The 21,561-nt window shown below is 50.1% G+C and overlaps 1 protein-coding gene across 1 annotated transcript in view; it reads right to left on the bottom strand.

Annotated features, from left to right (window-relative positions):
* Positions 1–21,561, bottom strand: part of Itpk1 (inositol-tetrakisphosphate 1-kinase) — a 146,415-nt gene that overhangs the window by 28,569 nt on the left and 96,285 nt on the right. The window contains exon 5 of the mRNA XM_033766732.1: positions 16,019–16,136. Coding sequence (XP_033622623.1) covers positions 16,019–16,136 — 118 coding nt within the window. The remainder of the gene's footprint in view (positions 1–16,018; positions 16,137–21,561) is intronic.

Genomic DNA, 21,561 nt, shown 5'->3' on the forward strand with positions numbered 1-21,561 from the left:
TGTGAGAGAGAGAGAGAGAGAGAGAGAGAGAGAGAGAGAGAGAGAGGGAACTGACGGAGTATGAGCCATGAGCCCTGGAAAGAACAGGGTAGCCAGCAAAGAAAGGAGATGGCTGCAGACCCCCATCTGGCCACCATGTGGTGCTGTTGGTCTGGAACAGTCCAGAGGACCTGGCAGGTTGCCCAGACTCTCCTTGTCTTTATTCTAGACATGGGAACACAGCAGCTCTGAAAACAACCCAAATGGCTTTTTTGGCAACAGCAAGGTGGTGGTCACCCAGCAACACCCAACAGACCAGTCACAGACATGTGGGGTGGGAAGTAGCTGCAGGCCTGAGCCAAAAAGAAGAGGCCAGACAGGGCTTTGATGAGGGAGACAGACGAAATTGGTCCTCGTCCTTATAGCGACATGGGAGAACTGGACCTGTGCCAGGGGAAGAGTGACCCCCATGCTCCCACCCTAGAATGATGTCCCATCCACCTGGCTGGAAGGATAATGGGTATCCAGTCACAGCAAACTACATGCCCTCCCTAAAGGCGATCCTCCATCTGTCCTCTCCCAGGAGGCCCCACTGCCCAGCCTCCAACTGTCCCTCTGCCCCTCTGGATAGGGCAAATGTCTGGCTCATGCTGTGCTCAGTTTATGTTCGTTACTCATCTCTCCCTGCAGCCCAAGGGCCCCTCAAAGGCTAGGGTGCGCAAGCACTCAGGGTCAGGTTTGCTTCAAAAAGAGTGGAGCTGGGTGTGGTGCACCCTGTAACCCCAGCACTCTGGAGGCTGTGACAGGAGGGTCGTGTGTTCAAGCCTATGCTGGGCAACTTACTGAGACACTATCTCAAAATTTAAGAATAAAAATAGGGCTGGGGATGTAGCTCAGTGCAAGGGCCTTGAGTTCAGTCCCCAGTATGGGGGTGGGGGTGGGGACAGAAACAATCAGATGACATCACTGTGTATCTTTAGGCCCATTAATAGTCCGCAGGAGATAAAACTGAAATAACATGTTCTGTTTTGTTTGTTAAGACATTAAAACTTCCAGGCCCTGAAGCCGGCGAGTCCTGGGGATGTGGGAGTAGGCGTCTGTCTGGCTCTCAGAAACCAATGACATGAAAATCTGCTGCAGCTGTGGGTCAGCTCCTAGGAACCCTCAAGTCCCCATCCTTGCAGCCCCTTGCGGTGAAGACAGCAGTTCCTGTCAAGGCTCCAGAGAACTCAAGGGCTATGCCTCCAGCTCCCCTCTGTATTCCATCACTGACCCCCAAGCTGCACCAAACGAGCTTCACTTGGGTTATCAACTGAGCTCCCACCCCTGGGTGCTGGTTCAGTGCCCTCACCAGTGGCACCTGGTGCCCATCGTAAAGATCTGTTTGGGAGTCTGTCTCCTGACATGGTAGGGAGGCTCAGAGAGGGCAGGGCTGCACCCTTGCTCCTTGCAGCACACTGTGAGCCTCGCCTGGAGCCTGAGCACAGCAGGCCTCAGTGGCACAATGCTAACTATGCATCAGCTTGACTGGGCCACAAGGTGCCCGGACATCTGGTTAACATCATTCCGGGTGCATCTGGATGAGCTAAGCATCTGAATCTGCAGGCTGTTGGGCCTCGTGCAATGAGCTGAAGGTCTGAATGGGAACAGGTGGGAGGAGAGTTCATTCTCTGCTTGGTGCTTTCAAGTGGGCGCACTGGTCACCACCTGCACCCGGACTGCAACTTGCACCAGAAGCTCTCCTCATCCTCGGGGCCTTGCACTTGGGTTAGAACTTACACCACTACCTCTTGATCTCCAGTCTCTGGTGTGAACAAGTTTCTTCCATTATGAAGTAGATTCTAAATGCTCTCCCCATGAGGCAGGACTGGCCCTACAGACCCACAGAGAAGGACAGCATGGACTCTGGAGGCAAGGCCAGCAGAGGCGCTCCTTCTTGGAACGGTGCCCCCAACACTGGGTCCCTGAGCCACAGAGTTAGCAGCCTGGCTACTCTGTCGCAGCCCAAGGAGCAGCAGCCACGTGAGACTGCACTGGAGGACTGCTGGCCGATCCAGCCAGCCTCAGATCCGCGAGTGAAATAAATGCCTGTTACTGCTGAAGCACTGTTTTGGCTTCCACGGTAACAGACCAACAGAAGAAAGCCTTGCCGAAATGACACATATGGGACAGGTACCTGGTGCAGGTGGGCTCAACTTCAACCACAGCCAGCCGGCAAAGGCAGCGTGTTCCCTGGGGGCGTGATGCCAGGTGCTAAGGGCACTGCTCATAGGACTACTGCAAAGGTGTGAGCAGGTGACTATTATCATTTCCAGTCTGCAGGTGTGGAAACAGAGCCCTTGGGCAGTTACATACTCAAGATCAAAGCCAATACGTGGCAGAGCAGGGTTCCTGAGTAGGCAACCTGTACCTACAGTTAGGCCCACTGCCACTAGACTAAGCCACTCAAGCCAGCCTTTGCAGCAAGAACCTTGCTCCTCTCCACTCCCTTGAGAGAACACTGAGTCCAGAAAGAGTCAAGCCCCCTTCCCCCTTCCAAGACCAGGAAGCAGGTGGAGCCAGACCCATGTCTACAACACTGCATGGTAGCTACTGGGCCACCTGGCTGGACATTCCGTGCTGCCTGGGTGTATGTGTTTGACCCTGTCACTAGCTTCCTGCTATGTCCTTGGCGATAAGAACAGTCTTGCTGTAGTGTTGCATGAGGATGCAATGAGTTAGACAACAGAAGAAGCAGACATAGTAGACAGAAGTGTCAGTCTGTACCATCCCGCCCATCACCACCTACTTGTCCACCACCTGGCAATGTCCAAGATCCCCTAGCAGCCTATGGCTGCTCTGTCTGGCCCAGGAGGCCTGGGAACATGGAGGAGAGAGCATCAGGTAACTGACTATGCCTGGAAGATATTCTGTGTGCTCAGTGTGCAAGCAGGGCCCTAAAGTCCCCAGGATTCTGTCCCCTGACAAACTCACCCTGCATAATGGCTGGGCTATGTGGTAATGAATTTCGTCTTCTCTGAAGAGGAAGTCAGAAACTCCAAGCACAGGGCTGGCTGCTCTGCAATGGCTGGCCTGAAGATGGAGAGGCCACACGAGAAGGAACCTGGGCACATGCAGGAGCCCACAGCTAGCAAGGACAGGAATCTCAGTCCTACAACCTCAGGAACTAAATTCTGCCCATATGAGTGCACTTGGCCCAGCTGGCCAGTTGGCTTCAGCCTATGACTCCCCTGAGAACCCAGGTACACTGGGATTTCTGGCTGACCCAACTGTGAGACAGAAACAGGGGTGTCGAAGCCTCACCCTGTTGTCATTTGTTACACAGCAATAAGGAACTAATATACTTTTACGAGTTTTCAAGAGGGAAACTTAATTCGGTTATTTGGAGCCCCCTGGGGGGAAGGGGTACATTTCCCCAGTGGGTGCAGCTCCCACCCTGTCCCTGGACGCTTCAGAAAGGCCAAAACCTTGCCATAGCAGTTCCTGCTCTGTGGGCAGCTTGGTCCTTATTCTTTCCCACTGGCTGTGGGAAGACACCAGAGGCTGAGGACCAACCTGTGATGGAGGAGCTGGGCACAGTGTTTCCCAGCAGGGGCCAGCTTGGCAGAAGGGAACATGCTGTGGTCAGGGGAGGGGTGGTTTTCCTCCTTCTGAACTAGGGACCCATTTCATCTTGTGAGGCCAGACAGCCGTGTGCGCTGGGAATGCTCAGGCCCAGGAGTGGAGGAGCCAAACACTGACCCAGGTGGAGGCAGACATTCCTGAGCCCTGAACAGCTGCTAGAAATGTGGATTAGCTCACCACAGCTGTTCCGACTGACTCACAGCCCCTCCGGTCCACAGGCAGGCATGGCTGCCCCACTCAGCTTCACCTCCCAAATAGAACACCTATTTGTGTTCAAGACATTGTAAAAATAATGTCTAGAGCACTCTTTCTAGCAGTACCTGTTCTAAAAGCAAAGCAGAAAATGCCTGCGAGGCTCTTACATGAAGACAGTGCTTGCAGTGATGAAATTCCGTACTTTTAAACAATGACACAATTCTCCTCATACAAAAAGGGCTCTAATCAATATGAAAGGAGACCAAAAACTCAATAGAGAGATGGGCAGAGACTATGAAAGGATTCACTCGTGAAAGAAATGTAAAAGGCAGTGAGCACACAAAGAGACAGACACTCAATCTTGCCAACAACAATGAATTAAGATGAGCTGGATGTCACTTTCCTCAAGCAGACAGGCATGATTAGGAGTAAAATTGTTCAAAATTCTGAAGGGCAATCCAGATCTTTGATCCAGAAATTCCACTTCTGGGGATTAATTTCATTAAAATATGCAGAGATCCATTTACTGTAGCCTAGTTTCTTTTCAAACAAATCCAAACAAAATTGAAATAATCTTATGAGCATAAATAATTGAGCAGATTATGACTCACTTATTTCTATGCTGAAATATTATATTTCCATCAAAAAGGGCAGGCCCCTTCCTCATCTTTATAGGCAGTCATGGAAAGACGCCAAGATATGTATTAAAAGAGAATACAAGCTGTTCCAGAATACACGCAATATGACTGTTTCTCTTTTTAAAAGTGCACAAATATTTCTGAAAGTTGGAGAAGACTTTAGAAGGACAGATTCCCAACTAGGAACAAAGACTGCCTCTGAAGACTTGGAGTCACTAGCAATGAGGGTCCTTCAGGCTATTAAGGGATTCAAGAAAAGATGTGTCCACTATCAGACGCGTGGGATTCTTGGGAGGCTCGTTTGGGAGTCCTCAGTGTGCTGGGTGCAAAAAGCCTCTTACCAAGAGCCCCACAAAAAGAGCTGTGGGCTCCACAGCAAAGACAATGAGGAAAGCAAACTACTGCTGCTGCATTTCATTGATTTTCAGGAGTGTTTTTCCATAGTTTCTATCTGTGAAATTGAGATGTGTCTCATAATTGATGGCATGACACAATTTACTTATCATTTTCTCTCTTTCTGGAATATAAAGATCAGTGCATCTTATGACTGGTGATAGAGTTCAGTACACATCCCTACCTTGGACTGAATATTCACACTAGCACATTAAAGATTGAAAATTACCGTAGCAAACAAATCACATACTTCAACACATCAACACATCTATCTGACAGCTCCTCCTCCTTATTCTTGCCTTTCCCTTTGTTTGTATATGAGGTTATACCTGGGCTCCACAAGTACCATCAGGTGCCCTGTGGACAGCAATGAAGCAGCCAGGCCTTCCTGTCACTTCCCAGGGCAGAAGTAGACAGGGACAGAAGGTTTAAAATTCTGCATAACGACTACTTGACAAACACCACAGCCACAAATGCTGTTGGCCAGAACAACTGGAAAGAGCTGCCACAGGAGGGCAAAAGCCAGAGGAGGAACAGGGTGCTGCAAGAAGTCTTAGACCTTAGATGGCAGGTGCCAACTATAAAGGAAAAAACAGAAATTTACAGTGGAAAGCCTCACAGACTTCAGCCAAATAGCTGCTGTCAAGCAGAAAGAAGTGAACAGGTTGTCACACGCCTCCTGATGTGTACCTAGGGTGGTGGGGTCAGCACCTGTGGGGCTCAATTCCTGCCCAAAATACATATACTTGAACTGATAGGGAGTGCACCAGCCCAGCCCAAATGGAGGGAACTCTACAAGCTAAGTGGTCATAAGCTGACAGCTTTCCCTCTAAAATCAAGGACAAGTATGTCCTCTACCACCACTCCTGTTCAACACAGTAACTAAAGCGTTAGCCAGAGCAATCAGGAAAGAGAAAGAAATAAAAAGAATATGTATAGAAAAGAAGTCAAATTATCATTAGTTGCAGATGACATAATCCTTACATAGAAGACCCAAAAACCTTACCAAAATGTTCCTAGAATTAATAACCAAATTCAGCAACACAGCAGGATAAAAATCAACACACAGAAATCAATAATATTCCTATACACAAATAGTAGAAGAAAGCCTTGCCGAAATGACACATATGGGACAGGTACCTGGTGCAGGTGGGCTCAACTTCAACCACAGCCAGCCGGCAAAGGCAGCGTGTTCCCTGGGGGCGTGATGCCAGGTGCTAAGGGCACTGCTCATAGGACTACTGCAAAGGTGTGAGCAGGTGACTATTATCATTTCCAGTCTGCAGGTGTGGAAACAGAGCCCTTGGGCAGTTACATACTCAAGATCAAAGCCAATACGTGGCAGAGCAGGGTTCCTGAGTAGGCAACCTGTACCTACAGTTAGGCCCACTGCCACTAGACTAAGCCACTCAAGCCAGCCTTTGCAGCAAGAACCTTGCTCCTCTCCACTCCCTTGAGAGAACACTGAGTCCAGAAAGAGTCAAGCCCCCTTCCCCCTTCCAAGACCAGGAAGCAGGTGGAGCCAGACCCATGTCTACAACACTGCATGGTAGCTACTGGGCCACCTGGCTGGACATTCCGTGCTGCCTGGGTGTATGTGTTTGACCCTGTCACTAGCTTCCTGCTATGTCCTTGGCGATAAGAACAGTCTTGCTGTAGTGTTGCATGAGGATGCAATGAGTTAGACAACAGAAGAAGCAGACATAGTAGACAGAAGTGTCAGTCTGTACCATCCCGCCCATCACCACCTACTTGTCCACCACCTGGCAATGTCCAAGATCCCCTAGCAGCCTATGGCTGCTCTGTCTGGCCCAGGAGGCCTGGGAACATGGAGGAGAGAGCATCAGGTAACTGACTATGCCTGGAAGATATTCTGTGTGCTCAGTGTGCAAGCAGGGCCCTAAAGTCCCCAGGATTCTGTCCCCTGACAAACTCACCCTGCATAATGGCTGGGCTATGTGGTAATGAATTTCGTCTTCTCTGAAGAGGAAGTCAGAAACTCCAAGCACAGGGCTGGCTGCTCTGCAATGGCTGGCCTGAAGATGGAGAGGCCACACGAGAAGGAACCTGGGCACATGCAGGAGCCCACAGCTAGCAAGGACAGGAATCTCAGTCCTACAACCTCAGGAACTAAATTCTGCCCATATGAGTGCACTTGGCCCAGCTGGCCAGTTGGCTTCAGCCTATGACTCCCCTGAGAACCCAGGTACACTGGGATTTCTGGCTGACCCAACTGTGAGACAGAAACAGGGGTGTCGAAGCCTCACCCTGTTGTCATTTGTTACACAGCAATAAGGAACTAATATACTTTTACGAGTTTTCAAGAGGGAAACTTAATTCGGTTATTTGGAGCCCCCTGGGGGGAAGGGGTACATTTCCCCAGTGGGTGCAGCTCCCACCCTGTCCCTGGACGCTTCAGAAAGGCCAAAACCTTGCCATAGCAGTTCCTGCTCTGTGGGCAGCTTGGTCCTTATTCTTTCCCACTGGCTGTGGGAAGACACCAGAGGCTGAGGACCAACCTGTGATGGAGGAGCTGGGCACAGTGTTTCCCAGCAGGGGCCAGCTTGGCAGAAGGGAACATGCTGTGGTCAGGGGAGGGGTGGTTTTCCTCCTTCTGAACTAGGGACCCATTTCATCTTGTGAGGCCAGACAGCCGTGTGCGCTGGGAATGCTCAGGCCCAGGAGTGGAGGAGCCAAACACTGACCCAGGTGGAGGCAGACATTCCTGAGCCCTGAACAGCTGCTAGAAATGTGGATTAGCTCACCACAGCTGTTCCGACTGACTCACAGCCCCTCCGGTCCACAGGCAGGCATGGCTGCCCCACTCAGCTTCACCTCCCAAATAGAACACCTATTTGTGTTCAAGACATTGTAAAAATAATGTCTAGAGCACTCTTTCTAGCAGTACCTGTTCTAAAAGCAAAGCAGAAAATGCCTGCGAGGCTCTTACATGAAGACAGTGCTTGCAGTGATGAAATTCCGTACTTTTAAACAATGACACAATTCTCCTCATACAAAAAGGGCTCTAATCAATATGAAAGGAGACCAAAAACTCAATAGAGAGATGGGCAGAGACTATGAAAGGATTCACTCGTGAAAGAAATGTAAAAGGCAGTGAGCACACAAAGAGACAGACACTCAATCTTGCCAACAACAATGAATTAAGATGAGCTGGATGTCACTTTCCTCAAGCAGACAGGCATGATTAGGAGTAAAATTGTTCAAAATTCTGAAGGGCAATCCAGATCTTTGATCCAGAAATTCCACTTCTGGGGATTAATTTCATTAAAATATGCAGAGATCCATTTACTGTAGCCTAGTTTCTTTTCAAACAAATCCAAACAAAATTGAAATAATCTTATGAGCATAAATAATTGAGCAGATTATGACTCACTTATTTCTATGCTGAAATATTATATTTCCATCAAAAAGGGCAGGCCCCTTCCTCATCTTTATAGGCAGTCATGGAAAGACGCCAAGATATGTATTAAAAGAGAATACAAGCTGTTCCAGAATACACGCAATATGACTGTTTCTCTTTTTAAAAGTGCACAAATATTTCTGAAAGTTGGAGAAGACTTTAGAAGGACAGATTCCCAACTAGGAACAAAGACTGCCTCTGAAGACTTGGAGTCACTAGCAATGAGGGTCCTTCAGGCTATTAAGGGATTCAAGAAAAGATGTGTCCACTATCAGACGCGTGGGATTCTTGGGAGGCTCGTTTGGGAGTCCTCAGTGTGCTGGGTGCAAAAAGCCTCTTACCAAGAGCCCCACAAAAAGAGCTGTGGGCTCCACAGCAAAGACAATGAGGAAAGCAAACTACTGCTGCTGCATTTCATTGATTTTCAGGAGTGTTTTTCCATAGTTTCTATCTGTGAAATTGAGATGTGTCTCATAATTGATGGCATGACACAATTTACTTATCATTTTCTCTCTTTCTGGAATATAAAGATCAGTGCATCTTATGACTGGTGATAGAGTTCAGTACACATCCCTACCTTGGACTGAATATTCACACTAGCACATTAAAGATTGAAAATTACCGTAGCAAACAAATCACATACTTCAACACATCAACACATCTATCTGACAGCTCCTCCTCCTTATTCTTGCCTTTCCCTTTGTTTGTATATGAGGTTATACCTGGGCTCCACAAGTACCATCAGGTGCCCTGTGGACAGCAATGAAGCAGCCAGGCCTTCCTGTCACTTCCCAGGGCAGAAGTAGACAGGGACAGAAGGTTTAAAATTCTGCATAACGACTACTTGACAAACACCACAGCCACAAATGCTGTTGGCCAGAACAACTGGAAAGAGCTGCCACAGGAGGGCAAAAGCCAGAGGAGGAACAGGGTGCTGCAAGAAGTCTTAGACCTTAGATGGCAGGTGCCAACTATAAAGGAAAAAACAGAAATTTACAGTGGAAAGCCTCACAGACTTCAGCCAAATAGCTGCTGTCAAGCAGAAAGAAGTGAACAGGTTGTCACACGCCTCCTGATGTGTACCTAGGGTGGTGGGGTCAGCACCTGTGGGGCTCAATTCCTGCCCAAAATACATATACTTGAACTGATAGGGAGTGCACCAGCCCAGCCCAAATGGAGGGAACTCTACAAGCTAAGTGGTCATAAGCTGACAGCTTTCCCTCTAAAATCAAGGACAAGTATGTCCTCTACCACCACTCCTGTTCAACACAGTAACTAAAGCGTTAGCCAGAGCAATCAGGAAAGAGAAAGAAATAAAAAGAATATGTATAGAAAAGAAGTCAAATTATCATTAGTTGCAGATGACATAATCCTTACATAGAAGACCCAAAAACCTTACCAAAATGTTCCTAGAATTAATAACCAAATTCAGCAACACAGCAGGATAAAAATCAACACACAGAAATCAATAATATTCCTATACACAAATAGTGAACTAAGAAATGAGAAAGATTTAATGCAATCCCACTCAAAATAGCAACAGCATTCTTCACAAAACTAGGAAAAAAAATTCTCCTAAAATTTATAACAGAACCAAAATAGAACTAGAAGAGCAAAAGCAATCCTGGTCAACAAAAACAAAGCAGGAAAAATGCTAGGAAAAACTGGTCATACACATGCAGAAGATTGAATGTAGACCCACAGCACCATTGTACCAAAATAAAATCAAAGTGGATCAGAGACGTGAACATTGAGACAGAAATATTTAATCTTCAGCTCACAGCTGGTGGACAACCAATCCTGCCTGAGTGCAGGCCTGCACCCTCCCTCACGGCACCACCCCTCCACAGCGGCTCTTCTGGAAATCACTTGTCCCAGGCTCTAAGGAATGTTCTTTTCTCTGCACTTGGTGTCTATATTACTCAATTTCACTCTGGTTTCCAAACTGCCTCCAAGATGAACCCTAGTTAAACTCCCATAACACCACAGGCAGAGAAGCAAGATCTGTGCCATGTGCCTCCCACCCCAGGAGGCCTGGCATCAGGCAGGCCATCTGTTACCTCCTGAGCTCATGTATGGGAGGTTCTGGGAAGAGAACAGGAGGGTTACCCTCACCCCAAAGCCGTCAGAAGCCTAAAGAAGCTCTCCGGCCACTGCCCTTGACCCAAGACCTTCACAGCTGCTACACCTAGGGCCAAGGTCACCCACCCACCCAGTGCATCCGATCATAGCCAAGGTGCCTTCTTACATGCGGCTCAGCCAATTCTGGACTAGGTAGAGCCTTGCCCTGGCCTTGTGCGGCACACTGAGCCACCCTGTGAGAACGAGCCTGCAGACCCACGCAGGAGAGCTATGGTGCGCTCCTTCCTTCAGGCCTGTACTAGGCAATATCTAGTTTCTGGGAGCTTTTGTCCTTGGTCTGAATTGGATCTAGCTCAATGCTTCCTGTGCCTCTGCCTAAGGGGTGAAGATCTGGGGTGGATGTGGGAGCGGGCACGGGTTTGTCCCCAGGCAGGGAACGTGGTGGCCTGGGATTCTGGCGGGTCACTTTGAAACCTCCCAGTCTGATGGTTTCTAGCTGCTGCATACAAGGGGACCGTTCCTGAGTCCATGCCAAGGCCATACCCCTGGTCAGCCACAGGAGACATGGTCATTCCAGATGCCCTTTCCACACGGGAAAGGAGGGTCCCCAAAGCAGGGACCCATATCTTGGGTAGTGACATGGCAGATCACTAGTGTTCCCCCAAAATTTATTCTCACCCTTCTTCCACAAGTGATAAAACTCCCCAATTTCAGCTAAGCATATGTCTGCCCAGAATAAGTGACATGGTAGAGGTGACATGCTGCAGCTCCCAGGGCCTCTTCCCATTGACTGCTCTCCATCCTAACATCCAAATCTGCATGTGACGGCTGGAGGCTAACCCTTGTGGACCACGAAGGCCACCATACCCAGAATGATGGCTGGAAGCAAGCCTGGGTCCCTGCTGCTGCACAGTGATGGACGGTCTTCCCCTGGGCCTTGACCGTACATAGGGCACCAGGTACTCAAGAGAGACTGGGACTCCAGGCCACAAATCTTACCTGTCTCCCTGATGCTCAAGTGGACAAGGTCTGCCACAGTGGCCGCTCCACATGGACACTAGGGCACACCAGAGTGTGGACCCTGGTCTGCATGCTCTGCCTTAGGGCACAGGTAGGGGTCACCTACCTCCCCTAATCAGCATGAAGCCACACAGCTCTGTCATGGCCTCCCCAGCTCCATCTACCCTGCGGCCTGGGTTCTCTGAAAACAGGGAAAGTGCCTCAGCCCCAAGGGTGCTGTCAGCTCAGAAAGGCTCACCAAGCTCCTCCTCCCAACACAAAGGCAGTGTCACTTGGATTGCTATAATTACTGGGAACTTCGAGGGTAATTATGTCCATTTAAAGTATGCCTAAAAGGGCCGCATGCCTCCAGAAATAGAAGAGAGTGGGGTGCAGGAGCATCTAGCATGTGCCTCTGAGGTGGCTCTGCATCTGCAGAAAGGGTAAGAGGGGGTCCAGTGGAGACCCAGCCAGCCGTGCTGCCAGGCAAACAGCCCCCTCGTGGGCAGGAAAAGTTCCAGGGAGTCCCAGCCTCTGGAAGAATACAAGCTAGGCTTGGTGAGCACAGTAAGGAAAATCCTGGTGCAGTCTTTATAGGCCCCCAACAAGTCCTTTTGGTCTAGGGCCAGGCTGCTTCAGGGTTCAGTCAACAAGCCCTTTCAGGCCCTGAAGAGAATGGGCCATCAAGCCTCTCCAGGATGGCACACTCTGCTCCCCCAGCAGGCAGCTCCTGAGACCAAGGGCTCATAAAACAGCCCTGCCTGATGCTGTCCCCCCACAGGCCTGCCAACCAGCCCCTTGAGCCTGTGGCTGGGTGTGGGCCACTGCCAAAGACCTAGGACCCAGGGACCAGTCACCCCTTGACAGGATATAGATGACGACCACTAGAAGCTGTCTCCGGTCACACCTGCACTTGTCTAAGGCCTCATCCCCACTGGCCAGTGCCAGTGCCTGCAACACCACCCACAAATGTTGTCCCTTGCTGTACCCTCCTGCCAGATGGCCCCAGCCTCACACAGGAAGCCCGAGACCACCTCTCCCAGCTGCACTCATCACACTGCCACATCCTCAGTCTACACCACCCACGGCCCAGCTCTAATGGCACCCAAGGAGGAAGCTCCCCAGAGAGAACAGAGCCTACCTGAGGTAGGCCCTAAGTCTCACCCCCTGGAGAGACTCCCAGGCCAGGGCCTACATCTCTATCTTTGAGCCCACAAAAACAAGAACCCAAAAAAGATTGATATAAAAGCTGGGGATTTAGCTTAGTGGTGCCACCACCTGCCTTGCAAGCAAAAGGTCCTAATTTCGATCCCCAGTACCAAAAAAAACAAGAACCCGTGGCCAGAGAGTGAGCTTGGGGGTAGTGGCGGGTGGGGGGGGGTTGAGGAAGGCACAAGCCTGATCCTCAGGGCCAGCCTGAGAGGGAGGCTCGGCTCACATGAGCTGTGCACTGGCTCACAGAGAGGTGCAGGCGGGCAATGCGAGCACCACCCTTCCATCTCAGCCAAGGAATCGAGTGAGGGAGCAAAAGCAGAGGGACTGAAGGAAAAGCTAGTGTTAAAAAAAGAGAAATCTCACCCTTGAAAGGAACCCTAAGAGATCAAGGGACAGATGGCCATTCTGTGGGACCTGCTGGGCAGGGGCCCTGGGCCCCAAAGCTTTGTATGCCAGCCTTCCCACAGGGCTGGGGAAGGCCCAGGGAGAACCCTCTCAGCCTGAGGGAGGTGGGGTCACCCCATTTCAACAGTCACAGGGGCCTCGGTGGTTCCCCTGCTAACTGCATCCTGGAGCTGACCTCCCTCTCGGGCTCCTCCACATCCTTGTGGGACCTGCTCTGAGCAACCCAGGCTCCACCCTGCAGCAGTGGGAGCAGTCGGTCTAACACCCAACCGGCCTGGGACTCTCCCTATCCTCAGGCTCAAAATCCCAATGTGACTCCTCCCTGGACCCGGGACAGGCCAAATTCCAGAGCCAGGCAAGCAGGTGCACATGCGTGCGTGGATAAAGTCCTGACAGCCAACCTCCTACCTGCCACTCCCTTGCTCTTTCCTGTGCAGGCTGTACCTACTCTTGCTCCTCTACCACAATGCACACCTGCTCCCCAGACCCAGGCTCAACTTTGATCCCCAGAGTTCCGAGTTTTGGCTCCTGAGGATCTGACACAGGTTCTATAACCTAATCCAGATGCCTGGGCCCAGCCAGGTACCAGGAGCAGCACCAGCATAGCTGCTGTCCCCAGGTGACCCCTATGGGCCATGCAGCAGGCTGAGTCTCTACAGGTGTCATCCCAGTTATCCTCACATCTTCCAGAACACAAGCTGGGCCAGATCAAGTGATTTGTTCAAGACCACATGGCCAGCTGGGGCCCAGATTCAGACCCACCCTTAGTTTGTCTCCCTCCAGGAGCTCTGAAAAAGCCCCTAAGTGGCAGCTTCCCAATCCCCTGAACCATCACTTCTAATTCACTGTTCAAGGACATCCAATGTGGCTGTTGATCTGCCATCTTCCTCCACTAGCTAGGCCTTCTTACATGTCACGCTATTCTCCGGGAGCTTATAGTGTCCAACCAACAACATACCTTCTGGAAAGAAGTCGATTTCCTTCCCAGAACCAATCCTCACCTGAGATTCTGGACCCATCCAGGGAAGGAACACAGGACACTCTAGACCCAAGGAAGCAAGGCTGCTGGAATGCTGAGCAAGCCTGCCCACCTGTGGGTCCCAGGAGCTATCCTCATGTGCCACATCAGGCTGGCTGGTGTCAGACGCCCAGAGAATGAAGCCTCCAGACCCTTACAGGACAGCGAGGCCTAGCACCTAGCTCCTCCCTAGAATGCATTCTCTCCAGGCTTGGGGTTACTCCTGTGGCTGGGGCCTCAAGTGCTTGCCAGATCCAGCACCTCTGGTCATGGACATGAAAGCCAAGTCTGAGCCTGGCAGATGCTGGCCCATGCCATGTGATCTCAGCAAATCTGCTAGCCCTAAAGATCTCTGCTATGATTGGATAGAGTGTATGCCCACCTTCCAAAGATTCATGTGACTGGATGCTTGGTCGCCAGTGTGGCAGTATTGAGAGGCAGTGGAACTTTTAAAAGGTGGAGCCTAGTGGGAGGTCCTTACGTCACTGGGTTGTGAGGCCTACCCATTCTCTCTGCTCCTGGTTAAAGGTGTAATTATCTTTTTCCTCTGCACACTGCCACCATTGTCGAGGTAATGCAGGCAATGGATAGTTTTTGCTGGAGCCTATGCTGTAATGCTTAGAATTTCAGCCTCCACAGTTATAAGCTAAATAAACCTCTTTGCTTTATAAAGGTAGCCTCTCTCAGGTATTTGGGTATGGTAACAAAAGACCAAGTGATGTAATTGCATCTGTAAAATGGACAGGATCATCATACCCACTAAAGCAATGAAACAGAGAACCTAAGGAGAAGCCTTAGTCCTGTGGTGCAGACCTAATCAGTGGAGCTCTCCTTTCCCAAGATAGCCCCTTCTGCCCCAGTGAGCCAAACTGTGGGTACAGTCCCCAGGCTTGGACAAATCATTTTCCCTTAAAATGAAACAAGCTCTCAACAGGAAAACTGGGCTCAAACGAAGAGAGCTAGAATGTTACTGTTAGCATGACATCCCAAAGAGTCCCGCTCACATACACACACACTTTGAAAAGGCAGCCTGGACTTCTCTGGAGCTGCCCTGCTCTCCAGTGGGGCACGGTGGGAAGAGAAGTCTGGAGATCAGAGCCTGCAGCTGGTATAGGCCCCACAGCTACAAGGGAGGCTCCTACCACAAGACTATTGTACCCCACAAGAACGGAGCATACCCCACAAGGCCCAGCAGCCACATTTCCTATGTCCATGGGTGCCGTGGCTTGTATCTAGTGTCCTCCCAAAGCTTCACGCATTCATAGGTTTTGGGGAGGTGGCTGGATGAGGGCTGTGGGATGTTGGATCTAGGGTGTGTGTTGCTGGGGTTAAGGATGTACAATCCTTCCACTGATAATTGGAAGTAGCAGTTCTCAGTGCACCTGAATGGATTTATTGAAGAGAGAAGTCCACCCTCAGTATGGACAGCACCACTCAAATGGTTTATAGCTTGTCTGGGATAAAAGGGCAAGTCAGGCTTGCTTCTGCTGCTGTCTCCTGCCTGCCCTGCCATGAACTGTTTCTCCTATGTGATGTCCCTCTGCTATGCACCCTGCATTGGAGCTAGCTATGAACTGAAACCTCTACCAACTGTGAGCTGAGATAAACTTTTCTTCCTTTAACTTGTGGGTATTGGATATTTTCACCTAGCAATGAGGAAGTAACCAAGACAATGGGTTTGGCACAATGGCTCTAATTTCTGTTTGTCTCCTTTGCCTGATCACATAAGTCTGCTTGTCCACCTGCTGCTACCCAGCTATTCCCTATACTCCCTCTCCCTGTTTGTTATCAGGACACTGCATTACCACCCCAGGGGTTCAGCTAAACCAAATCCTCCCATGGTCAGACCCACTCCCAAAGCCCTAAGGCTTTCATTTCCTACCTCTGTGGTCACAGAGAACAGCAGGATCACACCACCTGACAAAATCCCAGCAGCTCCTGTGCCAAGCGCTTACACAGACAAGTCCTCGTGCCCCGCCGCATGCCATGACCTCCCAGGATGGCAGGGGTGGGATGCTTCCCACAGATGCTGAACACGCATGCTCATACCTTTCATGTAGGCCTCAATCTTCCGGATGAGCTCATAGGACTTGGAGCGGTCCAGCAGTGTCCTGATGGCAGGGAGAGGGTCCAGGACGATGGTCTCTGGATGCGCATCGATGTACTCCTGAAAGAAAAGCACACCCCTGGTTAGAGAGGGGTCAGAGGCGGGGGCTGACACAAGGGAGATGCAAGATTCTATCCCTTGAGCCCTCCGTGCATCATCCAATCCCTGGCTTGTCCTTCCCCTGTCACATGACTCTGGTTAGATCAATCAGTGCATCCCCAGGCTCCTGGCTTAGGAGAGGAAATGTGACCGAGTCCATCCAAACAGAACCAAGCTCAGGTGTCCTATGAGAAATGCTGAGAGAAGAAAGCTCTTGGCCTCATGGAAGAAGCATGGAGATTGGCCAGCTGTAACCAGTCCTCATAGGAACTCAAGGGAAGGCTTAACTGAAGCCCGAGCTTAGAAAATAGAGCCAAGAATAGAACAATGACCAGGTTCTGGTCAGGTTGCTAGTGCCCTGGATACAGCCTCACCTGAAACCAAATCTGCTCCACATACTGATTACACTCTGTGAGTGCAACAGCCCAGCACCCTCTGCTGATAAGGATTCTAAGGCAGGGCCAGGGGGAGAATGGAAGGATGGTAGGATTGTGAGAAACTCTATGGGGAGGTGTGATGGAGAAAAAGGAATCAACACCAAGGGACTTCCCCCTTCAATATCTACCAGCCTCACAGTAGGTACGATGGAAATGCAAGAGAAACTGACAAAAAAAAAATCAGTCTTTAAAGGATTTACCATCTCCTTGGAAGTAATGACTTCCATGCGGGGGGGAGGGGGACACACATGCCACTATACATAAAATAATTCAATAAAAAACAGGGCTAAGTTTCCAGGGAAGCAATATAGGCTGAGAAAAAAAGCACTGGAAATCTTGTCCCCTCCACTCAGTGACTTCAGGAGCCTGAGCCACCTCGGTGGGCCAGAGCAAACAGGCAGACACAGTAACATACTGTCCCTAAGACAAGGTCTTAGGAAAGAGTCTGGGCTATTAGCCTTGGTGGCCCCTAAACATATGTGCAAAGCACAACCTTCTGATACTTGTGAGCATGGCCTTTCTTGGAAAGAGGGTCTCTGACGTAGTTGTTGAGGTTCTTTCTGTCAGCCATGAGGTTATAGCAGACATGGGTAGATCCTTACTCACTGACTCGTCTCCTCAGAAGATGGGAGAAAGGGAGAGCCCTGGGGTACTGTGTCTCTACTCTAAGCAGTGCCAAAGACAGACCACAGCCACAGGAACTGGGAGAGTGGCACAGAACAGGTTCTCCTCAGAGCCTCCAGCCCAACTGACATCTTGGTTTTGGACTCCCAGCCTCCAGAACCACACAAAAATACATACGTCTCTGTTACTATAAGGCACCCAAGGGCAGTGGCTGGTTACAGCAGTCCTAGGGAACACACCAGCTTGCTCCATCCCCTGCCACCCTCTACCCGCTGCTCCTCTTCCCCCAAACTGCCCTCCCTTCCACCTGGCCCACACACCCGTCTGTGAGGTCATCAGAGGCCAGGAGAAAAAGCACTCACGATACTTCTTTTCTAGTGAACTTTATCAACAAAAAGAGAGATTTATTTGCAATTTTTTTCAGAGAACTTATTTTGACCCTAGTCATCATTTTAGGAGCACTTAGTGAGTGCCAGAGAGTCATACCCATTTCTTGCCCGGAATCTGTCTCACTTGTATTCCACACCAAAGCATCTACTTAGGGGGCTCCTTTGTCTTCTCTGGGTGTTCAGAAACTTCCCCTACCCCTAAGTGGTGCCAGTGTACATCTGGGGAAGCCTAGCACTGTCCCCACTCTGATGACTTCCTTGGGACTCGCCTGCTGCCCTCCTTCACCAAAGCAGCAGTATCAGAGATGCTCATTGTGCTAGGACAGTCTTTCTCCCCCAGCAGCTGAGCCTCTTAAAACACGGGCACGCACCTTCCTCCCCTCCAAAGAAAGCCTCCACCCCAGGCCAGAGAGGTGCATTTCCAGCTGCAGAGGAACACAGAGCTGATGTTGCTTCCCCGGTATGCATGAGGGCAGTGACCTTTAAAGACAGAACCCGGAATCAAGACACAAATTTAAGCCAAACTCAGGAGCAAAAGAAGCCACATGAAACCAAAGGAGACAATACCTGACAGGCAGAGCCAACAAGCTTTGCAAGGATGAAAGCCTGGCACTAACAGAAGAATCCTCCTAAACAGATCTCCCTTGGGAGCGAAGGGAGCAGGAAGAGTTTTTCCATTCTCCTTGCTATCTACAAGTGGATTTTCTCCCCGGGCTTTTCAACTTATCTATTGTATTGAAGGCCTCATGCATTTTTCACGAGTCTCTTAGAATTACCAAACAAATTATTGGAAGAAAGGCCCAAACTGTCTCCATGGCAAATGGTAAACACATGTTCCCTAGAGGGCCTGCCCAGGAATCCCCAGAGAGGGCTCTTGGAAATTCACAGGGGAGCCTGGCTTCCTGCAGGAATACACAGCCCTGGGCCAGGATGAGTGGTGAAGGGAACAAAGGGGCAGAGACCAGCCAGCTGCCCAACAACCATAAGCTCCCCCAGGAATGGAATGAAGCTGGCACGGGCGCCTGGGCCTCTGTGGCATTGCAGTCAAGGTGTTCCTGAGCCCAATGGGAGAACCAAGAGGAATATGAGAGGTGCTGTATCTTTCGCGGTCCTTCCAGGCAGGAAGCGAGACACAAAGATTTGTTCTCATCAAACAGAGAATGCCATCAGAAGCCCCAGGTTCAAACCCTCCCATATCCCCCTGGTCAGGAAAAGCCACTGGAGTAAAGTCTCTGAGATTCTGAGTACATTAACATACGTCCTAATAAGGCTACCACAGGGGCTGCTCTGGGCATCAAGCAGACCAGGGATATGAAAGCGCTCTGTAGAAACAAAAGAGAATTCCTGTTATTCTGGAACTCTTAAAGCCCAATCTGGCAGAGTCTCTGGGCTCACCCTGCAGACAGGGAATGCCAGTCCTGCACTTGGTACAGGGAGGTAACACAGTTCCCCAGGCAGCACCACTCTGGGGACGGCTCAGGCCCTGGCAGAGAAGGCCAGGACAAGAAATAGTTCCATCCACTGTCCCAGGAGGCAGCAGAGGACTCGCCTGTGGTACTCACCTTCCAGATTCTCACAACTACAGGCTTGAGCTAAGGCCCCCCAAAACAGCAGGCCCTTTCTAGAAAGTGGTGATTTAATTTTTTAGAGCTGCATATGCATGCAAATAGTTTACAGATTATTATGTCTGGGGTTTGCTTCAAAATAAGGTGCCAGGCATGAGAAGAAGCAGGTCCATGCAAGGGGAACACAGGGTGGGTAGGAGTGGGTGGCGGCTGGAACTCTCCTTAGGTCCTTCCACACTCTGTGCAACACAAAGTCTGCAAAAAATAAGGAAGAGGTGATGAGCTCTTCCTCTTCCTCTCCACTCCCCAAGTTGGGACACAAGTAGATTAAAAACACCAACATCATCATTCTAAAAGGAATAGGAAGTGCCTATCCACATGAGAAACATGGTGAGAGAGTAATTATGGGAAAGATAATATTAAACGTAATTATCAGTAATAATAAAACCTGCTGCCACTTACTGAAGACTTGTTCTATGCGTGCTGTTGGATAAAATGGTTTTCAGGCACTATTTCTTTTAACAGAAAAAAGTCCTGTGAGGTAAGAGATAAAATTATAAAACTCTCAGAATAAAACAATAACAAAAATCTTTGCAACCTTAAATAATAGTTTCTGACCTATGATATTACAAGCACAAACAGAAGAGCAGGAACAATGGACAACTGGGTATTCTCAGAGTAGAAAATTCTGTGAGTTGAAGACCTGATCTCCCCATGCAAAAGCTTGTGCATGGCTTCCTGGGTAGAGGTGCCCAGGCACTGCCCACCACTGGAGCCTGGAGGGCATAACCAGAAGCCCCACAGGTCTTGAACCACTTCCACTCACGTGTGGTCCCCCAGGATCACTGTGAGAACAGCAGGGTTTCTCCACATTTTTCTTAGGACCCTGAGAGGTTCTGGTCAGACAGGTCCCTGGCTGCAGCCTGTTCCATCCAAACAGCTTGCTCCTTTTCACAGTGGCGAGCTCCACCATCCTCTCATAATTGCGGCCAAGAGCCTGCCACAAGGCTGTGTGAGCCTCAGGCCCAGCATGCCCGTGTGATCTGTATAGCGGCACTGGGAAGCTCTGGCTCTATAGGCAGCTTGGGAAGTCACTGGGGTGGGGGTAGGGGCAGGTGGTGCCCACTTCCATTCTCTGCAAGTGAAGAATGCCATGAGGTGCTTACAAGCAAAGGACCTGGAGGCTACCATGCCAGGGGCAAAATCCCACTTCCCTTGTTCCTGATTTCTGGGCCTTCCTGAGCATGGATGCATCTTGATGCCAACACGTAAGTAAGAAGCCCTGCTGCAGAAGCTGTGCACAAAGGACCACAAAGTGGCCCCTGGACACTGAGGGCTCCAGTAAGAACTTGAAAGCCTCTGTCCAGCAACTGCAACAAACTGAGGGAAGCAGATCTTTCCCCAGTGAAACCTCAGATAGGATGCAACTGACCAGCACCTGTCATTGCAGCCCAGTGTGATCCTGAAGCAGGAACCCTGCTGACCTATGACAGGGTGTCTGACCTACAGAGGCTGTGAGAAGGTAACTGTGTGGCATTTTAAGCTGCCATGTTGGAAATAACTTGTTATACAGCACAGGAAACCAACACAGATCTTGGCTGCCATCTTGGTGTGAGGCCACCTGAAGGCAGGAGACAGCAATACTGACAGGTGTTGAGGTGCTGCTGAGTCCTGACAGGAAGAAAAAGGAAGAACACAAAAGAGTGGAGAGCAACAGGAAGCATGAGTGGCTCTGGAGGGTGGCTCCCTTCTGTGGATCTGCATGGTGCTAGGTACAGAGTAGATCCGGCAGACATAATCCATCCAGCTGCTGACTTATGGGTACGCATACTTTTCTACATGCATATTATACTTCAGTCGTAAAGCAAATGAATGGTGATGGCCAGAACAGTAGGCCTGATGCTAGGCCTGCTCTGCAGCATGGCCTGCCTCAAACTTGCCATTAGGGGACCTGAGCCTCACAGGTGGAACAGACCAAGGGTGGCAAATGGCACCATCACACCAGGCCTCTCCATGGCCACAGCAGCCATTACTTGGGGACAACTGCCTCCATGCAGAATCCAGAGCCTCACCTGACTCTGGAGACACATGGCGGCATCAAGTGCACCTACAGCCATGCCCAGAAGAAACCAGCAGGCCCATCCACGGCTCCATGAGTCAGGGCTTGAGTCTTAGTTAGCACTTGGTCACCAAGAAACCGCCGGAAGGACCCCTCAATGAAAGAAGCGAGATGGCTGTTTAAATCTACTATATGGCTGTTAAAAATTACTCAGGGGGTCAACCGGGGATTTAGCTCAGTGGTTCTGCTGCCTGCCTCACAAGCACAAGGTCCCGAGTTCAATCCCTGGTACAAAAAAAAAAAAAAAAAAAA

The sequence above is a fragment of the Fukomys damarensis genome, unplaced genomic scaffold, assembly GCF_012274545.1.
Source record: "Fukomys damarensis isolate Sample0158 unplaced genomic scaffold, DMR_v1.0_HiC HiC_scaffold_21, whole genome shotgun sequence".
NCBI lineage: Eukaryota > Metazoa > Chordata > Mammalia > Rodentia > Bathyergidae > Fukomys > Fukomys damarensis.